The sequence below is a fragment of the Haemaphysalis longicornis genome, unplaced genomic scaffold (assembly GCF_048455015.1).
Source record: "Haemaphysalis longicornis isolate Haplotype H1 unplaced genomic scaffold, Haemaphysalis longicornis Haplotype H1 scaffold_4, whole genome shotgun sequence".
Lineage (NCBI taxonomy): Eukaryota > Metazoa > Arthropoda > Arachnida > Ixodida > Ixodidae > Haemaphysalis > Haemaphysalis longicornis.
The window spans coordinates 167,416,723-167,441,873 of NW_027526361.1; the positions used below are offsets into that span (position 1 = coordinate 167,416,723).

At 48.2% G+C, this 25,151-nt stretch overlaps 1 protein-coding gene across 2 annotated transcripts in view; it reads left to right on the forward strand.

The window, feature by feature from the left end:
• Qsm (Zona pelucida superfamily protein qsm) overlaps positions 1–25,151 on the forward strand; it is a 240,933-nt gene that overhangs the window by 176,000 nt on the left and 39,782 nt on the right. For both annotated transcript variants that reach the window (XM_077707885.1, XM_077707886.1), the window contains exons 2-5: positions 4,948–5,049; positions 13,883–13,980; positions 22,157–22,317; positions 24,987–25,141. In XM_077707885.1, the coding sequence (XP_077564011.1) occupies positions 4,948–5,049; positions 13,883–13,980; positions 22,157–22,317; positions 24,987–25,141 (516 nt within the window). The remainder of the gene's footprint in view (positions 1–4,947; positions 5,050–13,882; positions 13,981–22,156; positions 22,318–24,986; positions 25,142–25,151) is intronic.

A 25,151-nucleotide genomic window follows, 5' to 3' on the forward strand; every position in this document is an offset into this window, starting at 1 on the left:
TGCATTAGGCCTAATTTCTCACTATTCCTATTTATCAATCTGAAAATGTAAAGCAGCAGAGCTTTGGGTTGCTGTTTCCATCTCCTTAGGATTCTGTAGGCGTCACTTACTCGAAACCCGCACTGACCATTTTGTTTTGCGATATTGTCAGAAATAAAAATCTCATCCCAAAAAACCTTGATTACACAGAATTTTGGAACTTGCGAGGCGCTTGGAAAGAGTCAGTGTGCGTGTGTGTGTGTGCGTGTGTGTTTGTGCGTGTGTGCGTGTGTGTGTGTTTGTGAGAGAGAGAGAGAGAGAGAGAGAGAGAGAGAGAGAGAGAGAGAGAGAGAGAGAGAGAGAGAGAGAGAGAGAGAGAGAGAGAGAGAGAGAGAGAGAGGTTTACTTAATTGAAAAATGCAAAAAGGCTGGCCGGCATGCTACTCTTCAGGGAAAGCGAACAGAAAAAATGCAGTAGTTGTGATGACAACAATAGCAGAGACAAATAAAAAGTAAGGCAAAAATAAAATACATTCCTGTTTCAGGGCATTTAGTTACAAGTTTCTCAGAATGAAGGGCAGGCTACAATGTCGTGGATACAGAAATTATCATTAGGAACTCAAATAACGCGAATAGGCCTTGCGTGGAGTGGAAGGAGAGGGCCAAGACCCAAGTACCTGTCTCAGTCTTAATGTTCGAGGTTGGAGGCATTCTATTTCATGCTGGAACGGCACCTTGATTCGGTATAAGCTGAACACCTAATAAAGGTTTGACAGTTGCAGCTGAGCCACAATTTAAATTTCAGTCAAGCCACAATCCACTTTCTGGTTTGTCATGATGCCGCTTTCGCCTGGGAGCCACGTGGGGGTTAGACGATGACCAGCGACGTATTGAAGTTGATGTAGATCGGTCATTTAACAGTGAACCTGTTTGTGAAAGTTGAAACGGCTAGCACTTCGCAGACTGTGAAGATCTGGTCTTTAATCAGAAAATGGTAGCCGGTGGCTGGCGCAGAATGTATCCGATGGATTCATAGATCCCGTATAGCACCGCCGACATATGGGCGAAGTCGGTAGCCCAAACCGATATGAAATTGTAAAGTACCTGTTAGGAGTAACCCCTGTATCTGACAGTACGTGAAATCGAGATAAAAATTCCTGGTTACTCATCCAATAGACTTAGGGAGTACGGCTAGAAATTAAGCGAGAACATTAAAGGGGCACTGACACGAAATTTTGAAGGCGAGATAACATCGGAGATAGATTGGTGGGAACACATATACATCATCTGCAAAATATCAGCGGCGAATACAGCCTAGAACATATTTATAATCAATTTTGAAGTGTGCGAAACGCAACCGAGCAGCCAGCAGAGGACCACGCGCAATTGTAAATAAACAACATCCAAACACGTCACGAGTTTGTGTTTGCCGCTTCCGCACTACCGGCGTTTTACGCGAACTCGCCCGGCTCGCCGCTCCAATCGGAGGGCCGGAGGGCGGAGCTTCTGCTCTCGAGAACGAACGACCCGATCGTTGGCGGCGGAGGCGCCGTGATTTCGTCAGCTAATCGGGCAGCTGGCCGCGACCAAAGTTCTACAGCGATTCCAGGCACTCTGTTTCTATTACTGTATATTACCATTGGATGCGAAAACGCGCCGGAGGCACGAAAAGCCCACTGAGCTAGCCGCACGGTCGCTGTGCAGGCGGCGGCCACGGCCGCGAAGTGGCCCAGGCCGGCGCAGGTAGCTCGAGTGATAGCAGGTGATAGCTTGTTACCGCTGCACGAAATTGTCCCCAAGTCCCGACCATAGTGGCTTAAATGAGAAAGGAGTTAATGATGCGATGGCGGGTTGCATTAAAAATTGTCATCTGCACCGCTTACGAGAGCGGCACTCGAATATCCGCCGCAGTGCTGAGCCGAAGACATCTGTAGGCGGACCTGTAGGCAGACTGGCCGGCTGCTCCCAGCGCGCGTCTTGCCACCCACCGTCTCGAGCGTCGCGCGTCGTTCTTTAGCCGCGGTAGCATTTGCACTCGCAGCGCCTGCGTCACATCCACGGTCGCTTTTTAATTAAGCGCCTCACGAGATCAGTACGTGGGGGCATTCGCAGAAACTGCCGTCGATGCGGATTCGACAGTGCTACGGCGGCTCTGCTCTGTGATATCCCTCCGACGGTCACGTGGTCAGCTTTGTCCACACAAAATCCACAAAATCCATCGTTTCGCGGCACTCGCTGAAACCGAAACTGCGACTGGCCGCATTTAAAATCCCTCTAATTAAACAACCGTCGCACGCTGGAGCAAATGAGGTTTCTACAGGTTATAAGCAGGTCACTAGCTACTTATCGCAACGAAAAAAACAAGATGCTAAATTTTTGTGTCAGTGCCCCTTTAATAAAAGAATGTGGCATGCAGCTGCACTCCTTTGATTCGCAAGGGATGGTTTCATTGCAGAAACGTTATTTGCCTAGTACCCCGCAATTTCAACGGTGTAACTTTCGGCATTGCATAGGAATGCATAATTATCCAATTTAAAGTGTAATCGTTAGAGCAGTGTAAATAGAGATAGTTGTGCGAAGTAAGCAAACATCTAAAACAAATATTAAAAACATACTACTGTAGTGCAAAATGTACGTTCTGTATTCCGTACTCAGAAGACAAAGGCAAAACAGAAAAAAAATCCAAAAAGGCAAATGGAAGTACGAAAATTGTGAAATAGCGGCAACCGCGTAACGACCTGCATTCGCTGAAAATGGGATAATGGGCGAAGTTAACGCACGTAATGGTTTAGCGTAAATAGAGATAATTGTTTTTAAAATTCTGAAAAAGGGAGAGTTACGATATTACTCCTAAAAATAAAACTGAACTTAGGCATGCAAAATTATCTATTACACTAATACACTGAGCTGAGCACGATAATGAAAAGAAGCCTGAGAAGAGAAAAAGCTGTGGAAGCTTGCACTAAGTCGGGCAAGGCTTGAGCCGTAGCGAAGCTGCGGGATCTCTTTCTACATGAGCAGTGAAGGACACATCGCTACGCATTTGTAGTTTAAAATTGTTTATTTACATGTTCCGCGTCGTTTTGCACTGTGCTAATAGTCATCCTTACTGTCGAAACTGCAGGATTTCTTTCTATGTGAGCAGTGACGAACAGATTACCGCTGTCCGAGCCGGGGGCGCTGGGCGGTTGTCGCAAGGCACGCGTTCGTGAGCGCTCGGCATTTTCTCCCTCCTCGGGGTTTTCGCCAGTTTTAAAGAGAAGCTTCAGTGTTCTCACTGATGCGTCTGTAAAGCAAAGACGGCCTGCAGGAAAGCCAACTTTTCCTTACGGTGATGATGAATGATCGTGGGACGAGTGAAAGAAAAACGCTTGAGGTAGCCGCAGTCAAACCTGTGTCCCGTGCGTTATGAGGCCGCCCGCGCTGCGATTAATCCATTTCGACATGTTACAAGCGCTGTGGGCAACTCAAACGACAAGCAAATAATCCATTACGAAAAAGATTCGCGTTCAAGGATCGTCGTGGTTAGACGGAAGGGTGCATGAATTTTTTTTTTGTTAAAGCCTTCTTTGTTAAAGAGGGAGCGCGCCGGGGACGCTCGGCGGTCGCGTTGAGGCAAACGCTCAATATCCCTCGATTTTTTTTCGTAATGTTAACGCGTTACGCGTAAGCACGACACATTACGGCCAGCTACAACAGCTCGGCTGCTAAAACTAACCACCAAGGAATAAATCGTCGAAAACTACCAACCGTGTAACGCCACGCATCTGCACAAAGATGCGCATTTTGGGCAGTTAACACGTTTAATGGTTTTATTAGAGCGAATATATCTATTTGGGTGTAGGAAATAAAACAGGAAAAGACTCTGCAACACTGCCGGTAAACGATTTCACTTTTTCCCTCGTGTCTGGAAGCATTGTGAAAGCTTTAGTTCTCGCCAACGCGGAGCGGAACAGCGTGATTTGCTCGTCGTAGCAGATCCGCCTTCGGTTTATGCTTTGCTTCCTTGGCGTGTTTTTATAAGGTGGCTATCGAGGGCGTTTATTGCTTCAGCTGAAGCCAAGCAGGGCAATAGCCGCCTAATCGCTGTAATGACGCATTTCGTGTGGTGGAAAAACAGAAAATCCCGGAAAGTTGAAAAAATAATTTGACCAAATTTCTCAGTTTTCTGATGGGCACAAAGCAGTTATTTCTGGCGGAGGGAGTTTGTAACTTCCAGTGCTGGATATACTTATCGACTGCAATCTGAAAGCTATTACTATTCCAAAAAAAAAGTCGCAGAACTGCTGCAGGGCACCTTTAAAATGAGGGGTACAAGGACACGAATGCTTAGGCATTAGTAGATAATTCTCAGATTTCTTGCAGGTATTTTTCCACACGAGTTTAAATCGAAGGGGAAGTAATTTATTAGTGTATAGCGCTGTGGTTTGCGCATTTGATTTAGTCCAGGTTGGGATGTGTTGTGACTTAGCCGACTTTTGCTTTGGGAATTCCTTGCGGGGAACATTATATAGGTTGCACACAATGGATTCCGACGTCTTGCTTGCAGAGCTCCGCCGCAGTACTAGCACTATATCAGTTAGCGAAGGAAAACTAAACAATGGAAATAGCAGTTGGTTCTTGGTCCCGGCGTTTAAATTTAAGCAAATGGTTCTAAATTACTCTTGACCCTGTTTAATGCGGTATATACCGGCGAAATGGCAACATAGCCGGCCATTTTAATTTTGTAAATCGTTTTAGCAGTGCTTGAGGTGTGCTCCTAGAAAAGAAGGCGCTGTAGAGAGCACCGAAGATGTCCTGAAGTTGTTGCATATTTTTAACTTGAAACCCGACAAGCATACACTTCTTCCACAGTTAGTTTTTTGATCTCTCCCACCTTAAGCAGCCATAGCTCAAGTCGCAGATACAGTTGTTCTGAAGGGAAAAGTGCAATTAGTGAAGGACGTCTTCTTTCTTTCTTTCATGCAGTGCAGTATGACGTCACCTGCTCCAGCAACGACATGAAGGTGGTCGTGTTCATAAATGACTCAAAGTCTGTTCCATATTTGGAGAAACTGAAAGGCTACGAAGGTAAGTCGTAACACCCGTTTACGTACGTCGTTGCCATGAATTTTTCCTAAAACAGAACCACGCAGAGGAGCAAACACCACCATGGGGTTTGGATTGAAAGTGAAGGAAAAAAAATCTTTATTGCCTATCAGCGGCACTGCAAGCATTACCCCACCATACGACGTAACGAATAAAAGACTGGCTCTTGGCATTTGTAATCCGTACTGGATGATAATTTTGTAGCACATCGTTAGATCGCTGTGGTTCAGTGGACTTTTCCTCCGCGCGCGGACAAACGGCTCGAGGCAAAGTTAGGGTTATTGCGAACGCTCAGCAGAAAACAGAGTAGCTCTTGCGTCACAAAAACTTCACGCCCAAGGTAGAGCGATGTTATATTGCGAAGCTCCAGGAAAGCGAAGCGAAGGGAAGCTCTAGGAAACACACATCAGTGTCATGGTTAGAAAACGTACGGGTATTTACTTTGCTCGTGTTTGGGTAAGATGGGGCGCCACTCAAAAATATTACAGACGAAAGTCTTTCTTGGGCTGCATAAACGCGAAAATTTTGGTCTGCCTGGCTCTGTCCCTCGATTCGGCCATTCGCCCAAAAACCACAAGAATCCCTGAACGAGGCGTTTGTATAGACAAAGCATTTTTAAACTTCCAAATGTGGTGGCAATGTTCATACCCGTCAAAATTGTTGAGCAACAAGAAAACATTAGGCGTATTTGAGGCAAGACATCAACACAAGTGATATGGGCTTTGTTCTTTTATTTAAAAACTAGCGGCCCGGGCCGGGCCACTATAATAAACACACTAATGGGGATAACACCTGCTGAGTTATTTTTTGTCATAATTAGGTAGTTCACCGCGAAGTGCTGTCAATACATAGGCTGCTACCGGAGGCGTGTGGTAATGGAAAAAGGCTGGAACTTGTGTTTAATTGGAACCCTCCCGAAACAAATTTTACCAAGATGGTGTGCTCAAGCAACTACTCACCCATGGGAAGTGCTATCTCAGTAGGTGTGAAGGGCACTCATCAGTCACATTTTTATGATAAATACCATAGGATTGTACGGGGAGGCGTGTGGTTGGAGAAACTCCTAACAGATGGAGAGAGCTATGCGGCCGCGGGAAAATTGACTTGAATTCTACATCCAGAGAGGTGTAAGTTAAAAAAATCCCGCTCGTCTCTTGATAAGCGTGTTATGGCAAAATCCGGAAATGCATTTTTAGGCAACTTTATGTCCAGCATTTTCAAGCAAAAACGAATTCGATACACCACCGGCGTGACTGTAAATTTTGACACAATTTTAAAAACGTGAACTACAAGGAATAAAGCTAACAGTAATAAATACCAAGTTTAGCTATTCAGTAATTTTTTATAAGCTGTAATTTTCTCAAAATTATGGTGGCGGGTGAATGTTATGGAAAGATGTTCTAAAGCAGCCTTTAAATAATGTATAAGCTATTCGTAAAAACAAAAACCAGGTAAATATCTGAACTGGCCTAAGATAAAACACATAAATACCTATTTCAGCGCTGTCAACTATCTCCCGAGTGCAATTTTTTTTTTAAATTTCAGCAATATTCAGCTCCTATACTATAAACAATGTGCTGACAAAATTTTAAACCATTTGATTGAGCAGTTTGGCTAGGCGTTGATATCACCTGTTAGGCTTTTTCGGCTCAGCAGGCGTGTCATTCAAAAACAATTCTTTTCGGCCTTTACCGGCGTCGCATGGCCAAATCCTTAAAATTTGTTTTGTGTATTTGTAGTAGTAACGTTCATTACCAAGAACCAGTTGGGAAAATCAATCAGTGAAACATTTATTGGAGAATCCTTGAGAACACCCATTTTCTACCGAAACGCAGTATCGTCCAATGGTGTTTGTTAGGGGAAAACCGGAAAACTGCTTTATCGATATTTGTATATCATAAAAAATTACTTGGATATGTGAAAGGGCGAGCCAGGTAATTCCCAACTTACGAAGACAAAAGTTCCTCTATTTCCTTGCTTAGGAATACAATTTCGGAAACTGCCGCCTTAGTCAGCCCCTTCGCCACGACACGAATGTATTCACGAAAGTTCAAGCTCTCGGTGTAGCAGTTTTGGCTGGGCGTTGATAAATCAGTAAATGAGTGAGTCAGTCAGTCAGTCGGGCACTTCTCTTTATAGGTATACATGGCTGGTTGAGATTTGCGCAAGTAATTGAAATAATGCCCTTTGAAAAGATGTTTTGATCTCACAATACAAAAAGCTGCTCACGTGCCTTCTTGTGGCAGTGCTTCAAGGTCAAATGTGACGAAAAGTTCCTGTAGAAGGGCTTGCGTTCGGGCTAGTTGGTATTCCATAACATTCATCCTAAGCACACAAAAAACCCACGGACTCAGAAGACAAGGACAAGCGCGAGCAGTGGAACGCGGCAAAATTGAATTCACTTGGGCAAACCTCCCCTGTGTTTATCAGGGGGGCGAAACGGGAAGACAAGAGCGTGCGAGATAGGGGGAAGGGAAGGGGGACATTTACGTGGCACGGCCGGCACGAGACCGCCGTCTTTCGACGAAATTTGCAGCGGCGTGAGCAGTCCTTAAATCACAAGCCAGGGGCCTCATTCTTTATTCCTGATTAAGGATGTCCATTTAGTTTACGAAACTATGGTAAAGTAAAAGACAATTAGCTTTATTCGTTTTAGTTCACTTTTTAAAATTGTGTCAAAATTTATAGTCATGCCGGCAATGACAAGTAAATATAAACTGCCTAATTGAAGAAAGATTTCGAATTCGTTTAGCCAAACGTGCGGCATAGCCAGGGGAAATGTAATATGATGAATATTATTAAGAAAGCATTAGACAACAAACCTGATAAATAAAACAAATGACCTGCTTTGACCACAGCTTGTGCTAAAGCTGCTAAACCAGACATTTTACCAGCCGTTACCTGAAATTCACGGGGACGCCATCCCGAACGTAGAAGCGTCGGGCTAGAGCGGCGGACGCCGCCGCTGTAGCCCGTTCATGGGTCGGTGGAAAGAAAACAAAGAAAAGCGGCGTTCGAAAAGTGAGGTAGCGGAACCTAGCCATCCTGATGTGCTAGCTCGGGGCTACACCACCGCGCGACACATGCGCAGACATGGAAAGAATTTCGCATGTGAGCTTAGTGATTCCCATTTATAGCGATTTAAACTAGTTAGTTTAGTAAATTTGAGGATTGCGAGAAAGCTGAGAGCACTTTTATAATCGCTATTTATTAGATCCAGTTGCTCCTTCCGCATTTTGTAATAAAGGGGAACCCCACCGATGCGTCCCTCGGACTTACGACGATCAACTCGCTTCTTACGACGAATACCGCAAACTCCCCATAGAAAAGATGAATTAAAAACCCCCATTATATAAAACGTGAGTCCTCGCGGTCCGCTACATACGACGCACCCTGGTGCAGATAAACCGGCATTCTTCCCGCATTTTGCACCGCTCCGCCGCCTCGTCCCTATCTCTTTTTATTCTGAACCCCCGTTTGACGCTGCTTGATGTGCAAAAGTCCCCAGGCGGGCAAGACCACTTGCTGAAGAGCCGTAAGCAAACAGACAGGTACTCGTGAGCGGGAGTTAACCTTCGACGGCCCCACGCAGCAGCAGTACACCAACATGCCAACCGCGAGAAGTCGAAGTTCAGGTGGCAGGCGGACCTTGAATTTGAAGCTCCCATCGAGCTGCCGACGAACGCGAAAACACATAGGGCTCCTGCGCTGGAGTTTTGGGGGCATGCAGCGCCCTATAGTGGCCGACGCCTTTGGGTAGTACAAAAGCAGACGACCCTCACCGTACTCCATGTGTTTTCAATTACAAGCCAGAGCAAAAGTTGGCTGCGCTTAATTTAATCACATTGTGGTGGGTTTAAGTGACTGCATACTGAATAAAATATCCTTAAAGTAGTTGCAGAGAATAAACAAAATAATATCCGCTGCAACAAGTTATTTTATCGTCTTTCTTTTGAGCGACCTGTCGTGATCTTAGCTACGTGGGACAGTATCCCCAAGCCGGGTGGTCTAACTTCCTGACGATCCTTATCGTCCGTTATTCATGCGTACCGTTGACAAATAAACAGTTCGAAAGCATACCATAAACACAGAATGCTGCTCACCCTATATATCCTGAGGTAACTGTAAATGGTTGTTTCAGCGGGAGCATATGCATGAAGACGCGAGAAGCGCCGCCGACTCAGTTGACACTGCTCCCCTGGCACCACCTTGAAAACGAGTTGAAATTTCATTTTGTATTTTTGCAAACTAAAGGATTCTTGCTTAACATTATACGCCACACGGTTTACGAACGGCAGGGTACATGTATACTAGCGAATAGGGGAGGCGATAGCGTCAAACAAACAAATTAGGCGCAATTAAATGACGCAAAACAAGCACGAAATCGCATGTCTGCTGTAACAAAGATGTGTAATTCTATATTTATAACACCGCCACATGGTGCGCGGCCCAAATATTTACATACGATCATCACTGACGGAGTTCGTTATGTCTACTGCAAGGGTCAGCAACCTACAGGCCGCGGGCCGAATGTGGCCCGCGGGGCTGTATTATGCGGCCCCCAGAATGCCTTCAGAACCCCCACCCCTCCCACTGTCACCAACAATCTGAACGCTAAAACACCAGTTTTGACCTTCAATGGTGTTTGACGGGGAGACAAGGTCAGAAAATTGATCCCTTCCAGCTGCATTTGTCCCCCATATTCACACTTTGCCAGATTATAGTCAAGTATTATTGGCAATCATCTGAATTTTTTCTCTTTGCCTTCAAAGCCCCCCTCCCCCCTTTTACCTGATTTGCCATCCATCTCTCCGCCGGGTCAACTTCATGCAACTCGGCACTACACCTGAATACGTTGCCGACTCTTATTCTAGTGTGTTAAGTGCGAACTGGGGATATATGATGCAAGAGCGTCATTAAATAAAGTGAGAGCAAACAAGAAAACATGACGGCCACTCAGTTCGCCCGACCACTTCGTTTTACGGTCACTATTTCCGGAATTCTAAAACAGATTTCACGCTTCTGAGGCTCGCTGCATTTGGTCACTGATACACGCAATGAAACGACAAGTTAGCGCTGCACCATGTAGTCGTAACGGCGACGCAAACCAGCAGTGTTTAATGAAAGTGTACGCATAGTGCACATGCACGTACGCAAAAGCGCGGGGCACCGCTGCTGACAAAGCCTGCAGCCCCCGGGCTCGCAAACTTTTACGCACGATAATCGCCGATTACGTTACTTTTTTTTTTTTTTGCTCGCCTGCTATTGAAACGTCCTTGGCTCCAAGTGTATTAGCATAAACAAGAAGCTTTCACTTCAAATTTCACTTCATGCGAGTATCCATCGGTGAGCCTCCGAGTGGCAAGGCGCCGTCACCGTCCCAGCACTTCTGTGGACGCTGTAAACGTATTTAGCGCTGCAAAGCTTTTTCCCTAATGCCAAGTTGATCGCCCGACGAGATCGGACCCGTCTGGGATGGGTTGGAGGCCAACGCGAAACAATCGGGAGTATCTAGGTCATTTTGCTTCTGTGAACACGGAATTCCATGGGACCCCCTCAGCTTTGTACTACCCGGAAGTACTCCCCGGAAGTCGGTTTCCCAGCGCCCCCTGGGCAGCACAGGAGCCCTATACGACGCAACCCTACGGCGGCGACGGAACACCCGCTTTCCCCGTCCGCTCGATCCAAGTTTCTTCCTTTCAAGGTGCTCCCTCTCCCTATTGGTCCTGAGGACATACCATGGCGCCACCTACGAGTGACGTCACTTGTAGGACGCCGGGTTATGCTGTCGTCTGTTAGAACACATTTCCTGTGCTTATGCGACCGCACGTTTTTTGTTGCGGCCACCGTGTAACCCTTCCTCGCGATTTTGATGCAAATTACAGGAGAAAGTTGTTTACAGTATAAATAATGCGGGCAAGCAATCAACGGCTTGCTTGTTCCCGACGACACCACCGTGGCTGGGTAGTTGCTACCATCGCCACCGACAGCTCGTACGCAGCCAGCTAACGCCAAGGACGATAAAATTGGTTCCGAGAAAAGTACGCTGTTAATTCATTATGAAATACTTGCGACGTGACATGTACGCGACCGTGTGTGCATGAAAATAGACCTTTCAACAGCGACAGAAATGTGCCGCTCAGTTGTGATCTCTCCACGCGTACTGCGCGCATTGCCTGGTAGATGAATGACTACGTGATACGGGTGAGCGGATTGCTTCGCCGCACAGGCTTAAAAGTGATGGTACGATCTGCACTTTGGCTTACGCAGTACCTATATCCCCTCCAATGTTTTTTTTTATATTTAGGACCTGATTTGATTAACGATAGCGATCGCGATCACTAATACTCTGTACTGCTGATATGTTTACTTTTCGTGACAACTTGTCCGCAATATACAAATAGCATTAACGCGAGTTTTTGACGCTTTCGAGCGGTTTTAGACGTGGCTATGTTTTTTTTTATTAATACCTTTGCAACACGGGTTTTTCTCTGCTCACAATGAGCCTGCGCCTTTCTCCAGCCTCAAGTACGAGAACTAATGACTCCTGACAGAAGGTGCGGTTGCGTACGAGGCGAAACACGTCGTGGTGTAATGGGCAGCTTAAGAATAGGGGAACCAAGCGTTGGAGGCCCCCAAGAAGTTAGGGAACCCAAAGAAACACGCTTGCGCGCGGCGAGTTTTAGAAGAGGGTCTTCTCCAACAGCTAGCTCGCCGCCGGTTTCGGATGTGCGGAGCCCGATGTTGGGAACTTTCGGCTTGACGTCGCGGCAGATATTTCATCGCCGCTATCGTTACAGTCGCGAATGACGGTCCCTAACACAACTTTTCACCACACTGTCACCCCCTTTCTGGTATGCGGAAGTTTGTAACTGTGGCGACTGCCATTTAAGCGATCGATGATCAAGGTACTTGCCACGGCCTCGGCCGATTTTTGCGTGCAGGTATCACCACCCTTCGGCCGCTCGCCGCTCGGCCGGTGCCGGGCCCGACATCCGCGCCCGGTCGGCGTAGATATTTGAGCATCGCCTTGAAAATCACAGATGACGACACTACGCAGCACAATTTTTAACCACACTAACATACACTTTCGCGAATGTGGACCTCCTTTTCCGCGATCAGTGTGATTTTAAAAAGTGGCTACAAGATGTTGCTGTCGCGACCTACGTTGGTTCGAGCCGCCGGCGGGCAGGCACGGCAGACGTGTGTGCGGAGCGTTTCTGCGAACAGTAAACGCTTCAGGATGTCCTGCTTCACTTATTTCTTGAGAACGACAACCGAAATGTAGAAATTTAGCTCGGTGATCGTCGTAGCCGAGCTAAATGTTGATCGGGGAAGCGAGCCGCAGCTACGCTTACACCGGGTTCGGTCGCATACGTCCGCATACATCACAACGCTCAAGTCCTTTGCGGGAGCCTGCCACGGCTTTAAAGTCCCCATGAGGTCAAACAACGCTTCACACATTGATGAGTAACTTCAAACGCCGAAAATTAACACGAAAAAGCACTTACAAAGTGCGTCCTAAACGAAAAGTAACGCGCTGCTAGCCAACCACACGGCAAGGTAGGAACGGGGCATGCGGCTAAAAGGAGGAAAATATTCCACGTTTTGATTGGCTCCTGAAACCACTGTCAGTTGGGGACAAAAGTTAGGAGCATTTAGGGAATTTCTCATTGCAGCGAGCAGGCTTGTTGTCACCTCGCGCGTCACCTCCTAAGGAATCCCCTGTAAGAAGCTGAGTGCCGGCGTCTCGCAGCAGACGACGCAAGAAACGGCTGGAACTGGCACTTCCTTTGTAATTATTTCAGTTTTGACGGGCGTCTTGTTTCAAGTTATTTTTTTTATGAATGCAGAGCGTGCCTGCCTGACCGTGTCCATGGTATCACCCCGAGTTTTTCCTGCGCTGGTTTCTTTATTCTTATCAACATTTTGTTCTCCTCTGTGTGGCCTTAATATTACTGCTGCGCCGCGCCAACCAATCATCCGACCTGGATGACGTCTTCTTCATTATTTCTCTGACACTGAATTATCTCTGCGTTTAATTTTGTTGCTTCTTTCAAGAACGGTGGGAAATTAAAGAAAAATTCCGTGCAGAGCTGCGAGATTTCCTAGAAGCGCGCGCCTGTACCGGCCGAGGAGAACAGTAATCGCAATAGCACTTTTACTTGTGCTGTGTGCCACTTTTAAACTAAAAAAAAAAGCGTAGGATGAGATACTGCCTCTTTTCTTCTTGTCCCGGGTTTCTTGTCCCGCACGCCACGAAAGAACCGTTGGCAGTTAGAGGTAGAAAGCTTTGCTTTGAAACACTGCGTGCTTGTGGAGTTTAAAATTAGGTCAGAAGAGACTTTAGTGTATATTCCACACGTTCAAACAATTTGGGGCAGGTAAAGCTTCGTTGCATATCGCGTTTAATATGAGCAGTCTGTCTTACATAGCCAGGCCGACTCATTTCGGTGTGTGTACTTTGCTGCCTGCTTCATTACCAATAAACCCCTTTGCAATATGTGCAAGTAGAGCATTAAATGACATTAATCAGACCGGCTAGGCGAATCTGTAAAGTGCGAAAAGTTCCTAAGGTGATCACACGACTGCAGGTACAAGTGTTCGGTGTTCTTTGCAACTCGTCTGCTTGTGTTTAACGCATCGGTTTTAATATTGACCTTCAGTGCCGACCAAGTTTAACTTTTCGTGAGAAGGCTTTCAACCGCCTTTGATGCGCCTGAACGTTTTGTGCTGGGCCGATAGATTCAAGTTTTCGTCAGATTGCACAAGGCCAAGCGGCAATTATTGCGAGGGTTCTTTTCGCCTCTTCCAGGATGCCAACCCGTAGTGACACCAGGCAAGGCCACGTTTGTTCTTCCACTGGACAACATCTACGCCTGTGGGACGACGAGGATGCACAACAAAGTCACGGTGAGAAATGTGCTTTCTTGAACTTCATAGTGATATTTCTGAAATTTCGCTTAGGTAGGCTGAAACGCTGCTGGTGACACACAGGTTTATTACGACTTTTTCAAGCTTCAGACGCTCTTTAGCCCTTCGTGGCCGCCTAAACAGAAATTGACTTTGATGATAATTTGTTTTAGGCTTTTCTACGCACATTTGAGGTCGCGCATTAGGGAAAACTTGTAGGCTTCAGGGGACCTGAAATGTGGTTTCAACAGTGCATTGGTAACGCCCACATTATGCGGATTCAAATTGTATAATTGTTGAAGTACTTTTATTTGGCAATCCCCATAGACATGATAATTTTTCTGCATCGCAGAGTTGTTGTCGACCAATGAGAGATAAGTAAAATTCCGGGATAGATATTCAGGCCTTTCTATCACGCAAGCAGCTTTATGCCTGACGCTAAGGGCCCCGTTGCGCGGAAAAGCCGGCGTCGACGGGACCGTTTGCAGGGACAGAAAACTTGGCGCCCACTAAATTGTAAGGCCCTGGCCGGCAGATGGCAGGCTAGCAGGAGCGGAAACTTCAGCGCTCTGCAGGATTTCATGTGATGCGAATTGGGCACGGTAGTGCATCGCGTTCCGCGATTCAGGCCAAGCTTAAGCGTCCTCAAAATTATCTTACATCTTGATATCAACCATTTTATTCTTGTACAGAACGAGCCAGATATCATTCAAGGTCTCAAAGAGACGGTTCATTTAGATGCCTACATGGCGCTTGGTTTGCCGGCCACACCGCGTCAGACAGCGTCAAGTTTCAGTTTTGCGGTCCTTGAAGCAAGTAAAATCCAAGGTTTTAATTGTTCCAAATATAACAAGGGCTTGGCTAACGTTTGGGTCCCCACTTGTGAGTACCAGTCTTCAGTCAAACAAATCAGAACGCTTAGAGTCCTGGTTAAGTGACCAGTATAGTAACTTTACTGGCCAGTGTCCAGTAAAGTAAAGGGGCCAGTATGGTTCAAAGGAAGAGTCACGAAGCTTGGTAGTGCTCATTTAAAATGTCAACAAGCAAGCTAAAGACGAATGCTTCCTTACATAAAGAAACATATATGCGGGAATTTTTTCGAATACTAAAAACGGTGGGGCGAGTCTGCCCTCGTCCTCGTCCAATGTGCCAAGCATTTGTGACCCCTCGTACGTGCAGTCCATTTCATTGCATTTCTTCTGAGATGGTGCCTTGCAGAATTGAATTTCTCAGAGTTTTGCTTATGCGTACATTCTATAGACCGCATCAGATAAACATGTTTTCGTCGTTTACAAAAGCAAAAGGTAAAAAATGTCATCTGCCATCTGCGGGGTCCACAACATCTACAGAAATGACGTGAAACTACAGGGCAGAGTTTTTGCGAGATGATTGGACGATATTTAAGTGTTTATTGCTTTTCCGTATGCACTTGCGGTTGTGGCAAGGTTACAGCGCGAAGGTGTAACCTTGCGGAGAAGCTGTGGTTTTACAGCGAAGCTGTGTTGCGCTAGGTTCCGGCCCAAAATACGTGCGTCTATTGAGTTGCACTGTCACAAACTCCCGCGTATGGCGTCTAAACATCTCGTACAGCGTCTTTAATTGATTAAACTGGAGATTTAATGTTCACAGTGATGGCGTATGTAACGCGAATACGCTGTACAGGAAATCTAACTTTCTCTGGCGATGATCAAAGATCGAGGATGACGTCAAAAACAAACAAGCAAAAAAAAAAAACAAGAGGTTCAGTGGTCGGAATCGAACCTCGGTCCCTTGCATTATGCAGCCTGCGTGCACCCAATTGCTCAGTTTCGACATGGTGGAAACTCCGTCCAAGCTCAGACGAAAACCAAACAATCCGTTACGAGAAAGCTTTGCGTTCAACCGTCGTTGTAAGACGGAGGGGTGCATAATTTCTTTAGCGTCTAATTATTGCTGTGACACTTGCTCGGTTCCTTATGAGCTTCCTTTCTATTCCATAGCGGCTCCGAGAAAGTTCTCGCACCGTGCGTCTATGGCTCATCGCTGGGCAGCCGTCACGTACAGGAGACGCAGCACATCCACGCGCGACAGCGCGTAAAGCAAATAGCAATAAAATCGCCGCTGCTTTGCGATATCCAGAAACTTTGACGGTATTTTCGAAGCCGGCGTACCTTTTCCAGCGCCGAACCGCGTCGATACTTTGTGAAGGCGAAAAGAGGGAACTAAGCCAGCCCAGCTGCAGTTGGCGCATTATGTGTGGATTTTCTTTCTGCACCTTAGGGGGTCTATAAACGAAGCGCCCGTGCAGACGGAAGTCAGCACTGTTGGAATCTCGTGATGTAATGGCGGCTTATGTCCGCGCGTACATCATAATTGGCTACCACAGTCTTTGAAGACACCAACGTGCTCCCGTGTTCTCGAATCACCGTGATTGTCATCGGACGGTGTGGCCTACAACGAAGCAGTGCTTCATAGGTACCCAACATCGCCCGCCTTGGACAGCGGTGCATCATCCGACCCGGTCGGTGAATATTGTGGGACTTTCCTGTCTCAGAAATGCAGCGAACTGCTTATTTTTATGCTCCTGTTTTTGTATCATTCTGCAAAGCTAAGCTTTCAAATTTGTACACCTTTTGATGTTTGACTGTAGGATTTAACGCGCCGACGCAACGCAGGCGGTGATGCGTGCCGTAGTGAAGCGCTCCGGATTAATTTTTACAACACCTGGGGATCTTTAACGTGCGCCTTAATCTCGTACGCACGGGAGTTTTCGCTTTTCGTCTCGGTGAGAAAAGCGGCCACCGCAGCCGGCAATCGAACCCGTGTCCTCGTGCTCAGCAGCGCAAAGCTCCAGTTCATCGGAGGCACTCAGCTGCGACTCGTTTCGCCCTCATCTTCGCAGCTTGCCTGGCTCGTCTCTGTTATGACAGGCGAGTTCACACCATGCCTGAAGTCGTCTGATTCGGCGTTGTGCATGCCAGCTGTCGTTTCCGGTGGCACCGGCGGCCGCGGTGAAAATTGGCTGGCTCTTGGTGTCTGCCCGCGCGTATTCTGCCGACTTGCTCTTGCAGCAATCAAAGTTGCGACGAAAAATTGTCAATTCCGTATAAAGAACGTTGGCCGAGTGAAAGAAAAAAAAATCATCTAGTGCAAAAAAAAAAAAGGAAACAGGCGAGAGGTTTAAACCTGAAAAGAGAAATGCGGAATTCCCATAGCCTTACACAACTAAGCCAAAATAATGAATTGGACGCCGTACGAAATCAAGCTCTGTGAAGCCGTGCAAACCACTTTATGCTGTGCGGGGTGTGTATTTGCGGTGTTGCCGAATTCTGAGCCGCTCAGCGAAGTATTTCTTGAATAACGCTTCAGCAGTAGGTTTTCCCCTAATCCCCATAACTGTTTGAGAACCAGTGACTGTTTTCCTTCAGGCAACAAAAGATATCACCAATGTGTGGGTGTTTATAGACCGCATGTCCACCCCCCGGAAAATCTGCTTCTCTTATTTCCATTTTACGCTTTACATTGAAAGGTTTCGTTGATTATTTTCCCCTTACTTGGATTACCTTGTTAGCTTCTTCTCCTGGCTTACATTACCCTTAGGTTTTCTGCATGCGTATAAGGCTCCTTGGCTTGCGCAGCTCACGACTGCAGGGAAGTGAAGTCGCCATAACGTCGCAAACCAATATGAGGACTCATATGCGCCAGTGTGTTGTTTTTTTATTCATCGACTTAAGTACGCTTGATACGCCCTACAGCTTTACAATAGATAGCCGCACTATTCAGGTCACAAGTCTTGTCGGGACTCATCTTTCGAAATTTCCGACGACCGCAAGCAGCCCGGTCAGCCGACTGATTTTGTCCGCGGTTCAGCTAGCCGTGCTGTCGGTGGAGCCAAGCCAATCCAAAATACACAACACGTCACAGGAAACGACACCAAATCAAAGAAGATGAGGGAGATGGGAGAACAGCACCTTCGAATGGACTTCTCTGATAAACAAAATCACGCAACCGTACCGAGATTTATCGAAACATGGCCTATGCACTCCAAACATTATTCTGCACAGGTAACGTGAGAATGTTCGGAAAAACCAGCCAAAAAACACGAAAACACAAGTCGAAGAAAGGACAGCACACTCGCTCGGCTGACAACTGAGCATATGGTGTTGTTCTTTCTTTGACATGTGTCTCCGTGTTTTGTCGCTATTTTTTCAGAATGACCAACTCTCCCAGCAAACAACGCTTGTAAACTAAAAACGTTTACATGTTTTTTACTAGTCAAACTAGATAAAAAACTACTGGATATAAGCTGTGACTATCTTACCTCAACCTTAAAATATTATGTACAGTGCTCACGGATTGAAACGCGACACTGCGAGCGCCTGGCCTGCGGTACATGCAGCGCCGCCCGTGGACGCCCGTGGAAGATAGGTGTTGCATTGTGGTACACCACGAGGGTGAGAGTGTTTTAACCGTAGGCTTGCTGCTTCCGGTTGCCGAAAAATTCCCCGCATTTCCCCGAGGGGAAGAATGTGAAAGTGCGAATGCGCGAGTTGAATTTGCGCGGTTCGGTAATGTTCGCGAAAGAGAGATCACACGCACACACACAACTACAAAGAAAGAAAGATGCATTTATTCACAGACACCTATTTGTGTTGTCGTTGTACGTGATTGCTAGAGCGGATCTCAGCTTTGAAATTTCGTGTCAGTACTCCTTTAAGCAGGTGCATTAGCCCTTCTCACGCCCGATTCTTGGCCAATACCCCACGTGGGTATGTGCCATGTCAGCGGCCAGGCAGCGCGCGCCCATCTCCCCCGTTGCCAAGGAAGATGAGGAGATTCCTGGCCAATCCCCCACGTGGGTATGTGCCATGTCAGCGGCCAGGCTGCGCGCGCCCATCTCCACGTGCGCGGACATCGCCGGTGGACGCAGGTTCAGGGTCGCTTAAGAAGTGCATTGTACTTAATAAGCGGGGCTGTGGTTCCCGGCAGCGACAGCGGTGCGCTGCGAGCCTGGAGAGCGTTTGTGCGCCGGTGGTAGCCGCCCGGCGGTCGGCGCAGCCAATTTCGCGACATCGTCTGCTCGGGCGCTCTTACGCGTGCCCTTCCGATGCGAAACAGATAATGTGCGTATAAGGCCGGGTCACGCTTATCTAAATAAAACGAGCGTCTGCACGAAGGAACAGCCAACTTTATTCCATGATATAAACTAAAAAAAAAAGAGGAGAGCGACGCAGTACTGATTCACTGCACCACACGCAAACGTACCTGCAAAGGCGTCTTTCTTTTCTTTTAGTTTACATCCTGGAATAAAGTTTGCTGTTCCTTAGTACAGAAGTTTCTTTTATTCAGATGAGCGTGACTGTGCATTACATGAACATTACTGTGCCGCATTGGAAGGGCACGCGTAAGGGGGGGGGGGGGGTATAACATCTTTATTTGCCTGCTTTTCGGCTAGAGGAGCTATCCCCCTCTTAGGAGGGGGCAACTACCCGCGCTTGCTGGCGTTGGACCGCCCTCAGCGCAAACTGCGCGGCGGCTCGTTGAGAGTCCAGATCTCTTTCGCCCACCGCATGGGTGAGTTGAGGCGGGAGCGCCTCGGATGAGTCAGGGTTCACGTCGCAGTTCCACATCATGTGGGCTAGCGTGGCCCTCGCGGCCCCGCACACCGCACACACACCGGTTTCGTAGAGCTCCGGGCTGGCGTGTACGGCCCACACGGGAGTCCACGTTGCTCTCACTTGCAATTGGCGGAGGAGCACCGCCTCCTGCCTGGTGAGGTCGGGGTGCGGCCCCGGGTAGCGTCTGCGACGCTCCCGGTACCACTGCAGGACCCCTCCGTACGCGGTCAACGGGGCGGGCTCCTCCGCCTCCGTGTCGTCGCCGTCGACGTCCTCGCCGTCGTCGTCGTCGACTCCGTCGTTGCCGGTCTCGGTCGTTCGAGGCACAGCGGGTCGGGTGGGCGTCCTGTCAGCGCCTTCGCCGCCCTGTCCGCGTACTCGTTCCGGTTGGGCTCGGGTCCCACTGCGCCCATGTGGGCCGGTAACCACCGTACCGTTATCGGCGCGCGCATTGGGTCTGGGGCCCCGCACGCCCTCACCGCACTCGCGCACACTTGATTTCTTGCAAAGTTGGTGACTGTCGCGCGGCAGTCGCTCAGTACTGTCGTGCATTCCGGGATCGAGAGGGCCAGCGCGATGGCCAACTCCTCCGCCTGCTCCGCCGACCTGGCCCGCATGCTGCCGGCCGTGACGAGCTCACCCGTCGTTGCTCTGACTGTTGCGGCCACGTACGCGTGTCGTCGGCCCGGGTATCGGGCCACGTCCACGTACACGGCGCCGGTGTCGTTGGAGTACGTGCCGGTCAGCGCTCGGGCTCTGGCCAGCCGTCGTTCCTTGTTCTCTTGTGGGTCCATGTGCTGCGGGAGCGGTGGTACCTGCAGTTTCTCGCGATGTTGCGAAATCGGCTGCTCGCACAGCCGGGCTATTGTGGCTGCCATAGCCGGGCTACTACTGTCGGCGCACAAACGCGCCCCAGAGCTCCATGCTCACAGCGCCCCGCTGTTGCTGCGGGGAACCACAGTCCCACTCATTGGAAACCGGAAGCAGTAAGCCTACGGTCAACACGCTCTCATCCTCGCGGTATACCACAATGCAACACCTAGCTTCCACAGACGTCTACGGGCGACGCTGCACGTACCGGCGGCCACGCGCTCGCAGTGTCGCGTTTCAATCCGTGAGCACTGTACAAGGGCCTGTGGGGTTTAACAGCGGCTCTAGTCAGTGGTAACTATTGTCACGGGACAGGTGGACAATGCCCCTGGGCGCCATAGCCTGGTGTCGAAGACGGTGACGATAGGCGGGCGTGCAGCATACATTTCTGCATATTTTGTAGCGAAAAGTACAGTACGCTACCTCCGGCAGCCTTCGCGGGGTGACCAGGTTTGACCTTGAGAGCTAGAGGTCAAGCCACACCCTCTTCCACAACCGCCCGGATTGGAACAGTGCCCGACGGCCTGGAGAGATAGGCGAGGAGGGAACGGAGAAGTGCACGGGACGCATGCGGCCACCTGGTTCAGGAAGGCGAGGACGCCTCCGCAGCAGCGATACGTGTGCGCAGAGCAGTGTACGATGAAGTAGGACGAACATCCTGGATGGCTGTGTGCTCCGGGTCTGCACTGTCCGTCTGCACTCCGTCTGCACTGTCCACTGTATTTTACAGACGATCAAGTGGTCTCTACGGCCGCGGCAGGCTACGCTCATGCGTGCAAAATGGCGGACGCGGTCCTTAATCTTAAAACGTTCTAGAGGGATTCACGTCCAGTTTACAAGCAGAAGAAACGCCTTTAGCAGTGGTAATCGCACACAGACACAACAACCTTCAGCAGAGACTCTCAACGGCGTCTACATCGTTAAAATATATGTAATATTTTCTACCACCACACCTAAACTCTTCCGACGACGGCACCCAAGCGAAAGGTCATCGTAGTTTGGAGAACAGCTTCAGAACATTATCTCTAACAAGAATCTCCGAAAACTATCCGGGCGGGACACACTGGACAACGAGCAGAGGGTGTACATACAAAACCCTACTCACACACGAGACTATCACCCAACACTCGAGACTCTTCCACAGGGCTTACGCCAGCCAACACCTCACTTACAAAGCAGCTGGAGGTAGAGTCTAGACTTCGTCCGACCAACTTTTCACGCGGGCCACCCTGTCACACCCCGTATCCTACCCTTTTGCGAGCCTGCCGCACTCCTCCTCATGTTGTGGCCCTGTGAACTCAAGGCAGCATTTCATACTATCCTGAAACGCAGGTGAGTCCAGTGGGCGACAGAGCTGTCGGCTTCATGTCCAGCTAGGGCTCCCGGAGCGGACGCCGATGGCCGCAACCTCAACCGGAGTCCTGAAGCAAGGACTGTAGCGCCGTACGCAGTATTATTCAATAAAAGTATATTTCTACTCCTGGTCTCTGTCATCAGGTTTCCCCCGTTCTTTCTTGATAACACCGGAATTTGTGTAGAAAAATTTGCAAGGTTTGTGTTGCCGCGTTGCCCATAGTGCTAAATCATATCTTGTATATTACCACGTTGAGCTTTGCCTTGTTTCTTTATTCTGTACATGAGTGAAATGCCTTACCTTAACTGCAATTTAAAGCGTGCGGGTAAACAGGAGTTCTGGCCCAAAAATGCAGGGCCAGTGGATCTACTATCACCGCATCATGATCGAGACGCCTGGCAAGGAGGCCCAAGTGATCCTGGCCAAGTGTGTCCTCCCCGGTGGCTTCAACGAGAGCACCACATCCCGCGGCCGCTCTCGCAGGCAGTCGCTACCCTTTGAACTCGAGGAGCCAGAGTGAGTAGCTTTGAGTGAGCGAGAAACTTGATAGCAGCCGGCCTTCGTCTGCACCCCCTGTATGTTCGCGGCAAATCGCGTTGTTTTTTCCTCTATAAAACGATTATATATGGCTTGCATGTCTTCAGGTCCTGTCCCTACAGCAGTCATTGTAATACTACGCTGAAAAATAAAGTACTCTACCTACTAAGTCATTAAGTAAGTGACCCATTTTAGAAACGTGGCCTGTTTGAAGAGCGGAGTGCAAACAGGTCGCGCTTTTAAAATGGGTAGGAGATAAGCAACAAAGACATTGTGAAGGCATACTTCATACATAAGGCAAGAAACAACTGCATGAGTAAACCGTAGGTCGCATTATCGCTGAAAGAAATCGAGTTCTTAGATGGACACGTGTTGGTTTGCACACGTTGTTCGTGCAACGATTTCATGACGTCAAAACAGGGTATTTAACGTAGGATTTTCACAAATAAAGTTCAGTTGCAAGTGGCGCTTTGTCTGTGTGCACGCGTTCCTTCCGGTCCCCGTTTAGCGCCTCAAATTATTGAGCATGTCAACCAAGTAGCCCTGATCAGACGTTTTTTACTTAACAAAAGCCGACAGCTGATTGAAGATTTCATGAAGCCGATATGTTTAATAGGTCGGCCTGATAATGTGAAGGGCTTCAAAAGAGTCGTGAGGATATGCATGAAAGTTGGGATGGTGATGCTGGCATGAAATATGTGGAAACCAACAGCGTGTGTAGTGGCGTACAGTGCGGATTCGAGTGGAATTGGTGATTATTAAGAAAATGGAGTCGCATATTACAGAGTGCTGTAGGGAGTTCCATGCCCGGCGCATATTTAATAAAGGATGTCGATTATTGACATGTCTTAAAAGCATTCGTCCTCGAAAACTCCTTAATGCGAAACTTGAACGCAGCGCGAACTGGTCTCCCCAGTGACGGTGCATACCTACTGCGTCTCAGCAAGTGACCACGTCCTCAGTGAGCACACGATGGGGCGCGCTACTCTGGCCTTATCTCGCAGCCCTGCCTGCGGGTTTGACACTACAAGCAATCATGACCCTATTTTTGTTCGCACCCGGCACGCGTAAAAATCATTGGCTCCAAGTTCAACTATCACGGCTACTGGATCACCCTGCATTTTAATTCACGGCCAAAGAAGGGGCCTGGCTGGTTTATAAAAAATTCACCTCAGCCGTGGCGAAAAAAAAATCTGTTTCCCTTATTGCTACTCTCCCGAAAGACAAAACAATACCAGAGAAAACAAAGAATGTTTTTGTCGTGCCAGTTCACCTCGCCTCTGCCTTTTCGAGCAATACCTCTGCCCCCACCCAATACTGGCGACCTGTCACAGCAAGCAACTCAGGCAAACTTGGAGTCGTTCCTGGTCACGAAGTTACATCGCTATTTTCCGCACCGGACACTTACTGTTACTCGACCACATGAACCAATCCTGGAAAAGTGGCAGTTTACACAGGATGTCCCAGATATGATGCACCAGGATTTAAAAAAAAGAGCATTTCGTTACCCGAAGGAAACCAACTGCATAATATTTTGAGTACCACGGAGTTGCGGCCAATAATGTTTTCGTGAATGAGATTCAATTAATCACCCATGATTCATTATCTAGCTCGAGTACTGTCCCAATCATTGAATTTTCAATGATGCACTTGTAGGCACCCACGAGAGGAATATAACTACGGCATTTTCAGAGACGATCTCATTGCCTACTCATTTGTTCTGACTGGTAAAGAAACCCAGCAAAATATCAAAAATACAAGTTGACAGCTCTCGGGCCTGTATCATAAAGCAGTGCTCTCAAATGGGTTGATTGAAAGCAACTATTTTGCCGGTCACACGCCCAAAACGACAGCGCATCACCTTGATGATGACATGCATGGAAGGTGCAGCAACAGCAAGTTTCGCATGGCGCGTGTGGCAGGTAAGGCACAAACTCGGTCGCGATTTGTTCTGCATTTCTTTTCTTTGTTTCATTCTGGCTACTGATGCAGCCTGGTCGAGGGCACTCTTTATATTGCGGGCGGGAGCGCTGTGAAGTGGTATTTTTCATATTTTGCTGGGTTTCTTTACAAGTGAGAATAAATTAGTAGGCAATTAGTTCGTCGCTGAGTTCGTCGTTCACCGTTCCTTCTAGTGATACCGTTGTTTTCTTGGGTTTCCCACGCTGCCTGATTGTCCTAAATGTTGCAACATCAGCGCCTTCTATGAACTTTCAATTTCGCTTTTTAGAGCCACTCTCCCACTAAGCCCCGAAGGCGCGCGCGTGAGGACGAATTGAGGGCAAGAGTATGAATACCGAGTTATTAAGGAAGTAATTACAAGTTTAAAGAGTACGGCAGAGGCTAAATTGCCGGCTAGTTAAAGGTGACAGACTTAGTGAATGAGTCGACTTAGTGAATGAGTGGCAGTGTGTGTCAAGGAGCAGCAGAAAAATGTACAGCTCTATAAACTATAAAACTCGTAAAAGGGATAGCTTATAATAGTTTGGATTTATGTGAAGCTGTGCAAGCCCTTTGTTGAAACCCTTACCGGCAAGTTTATTCACGCACTTCTTTTCGCACCCCGAAAGAGGCATGAGCCCATCACGCAGCTTTGTAACTGACCTTTCGAGATCGGCTTGCCCCAAGTGCTGTCATAATATTCGCAGGCACTTGAACATCACGGAGTACATCGAGGCCCGGGCACCAGTGCCGTACCTCGACGTGGCGATCCGGCAGAACGGTCGGGTTCTGGACACTACCCTGAACGTGCAGCCTGGCACGCCACTCGAGATGCTCGTGTTCCTCGACCCCAAGAGCAGAGGTCTGGCGAA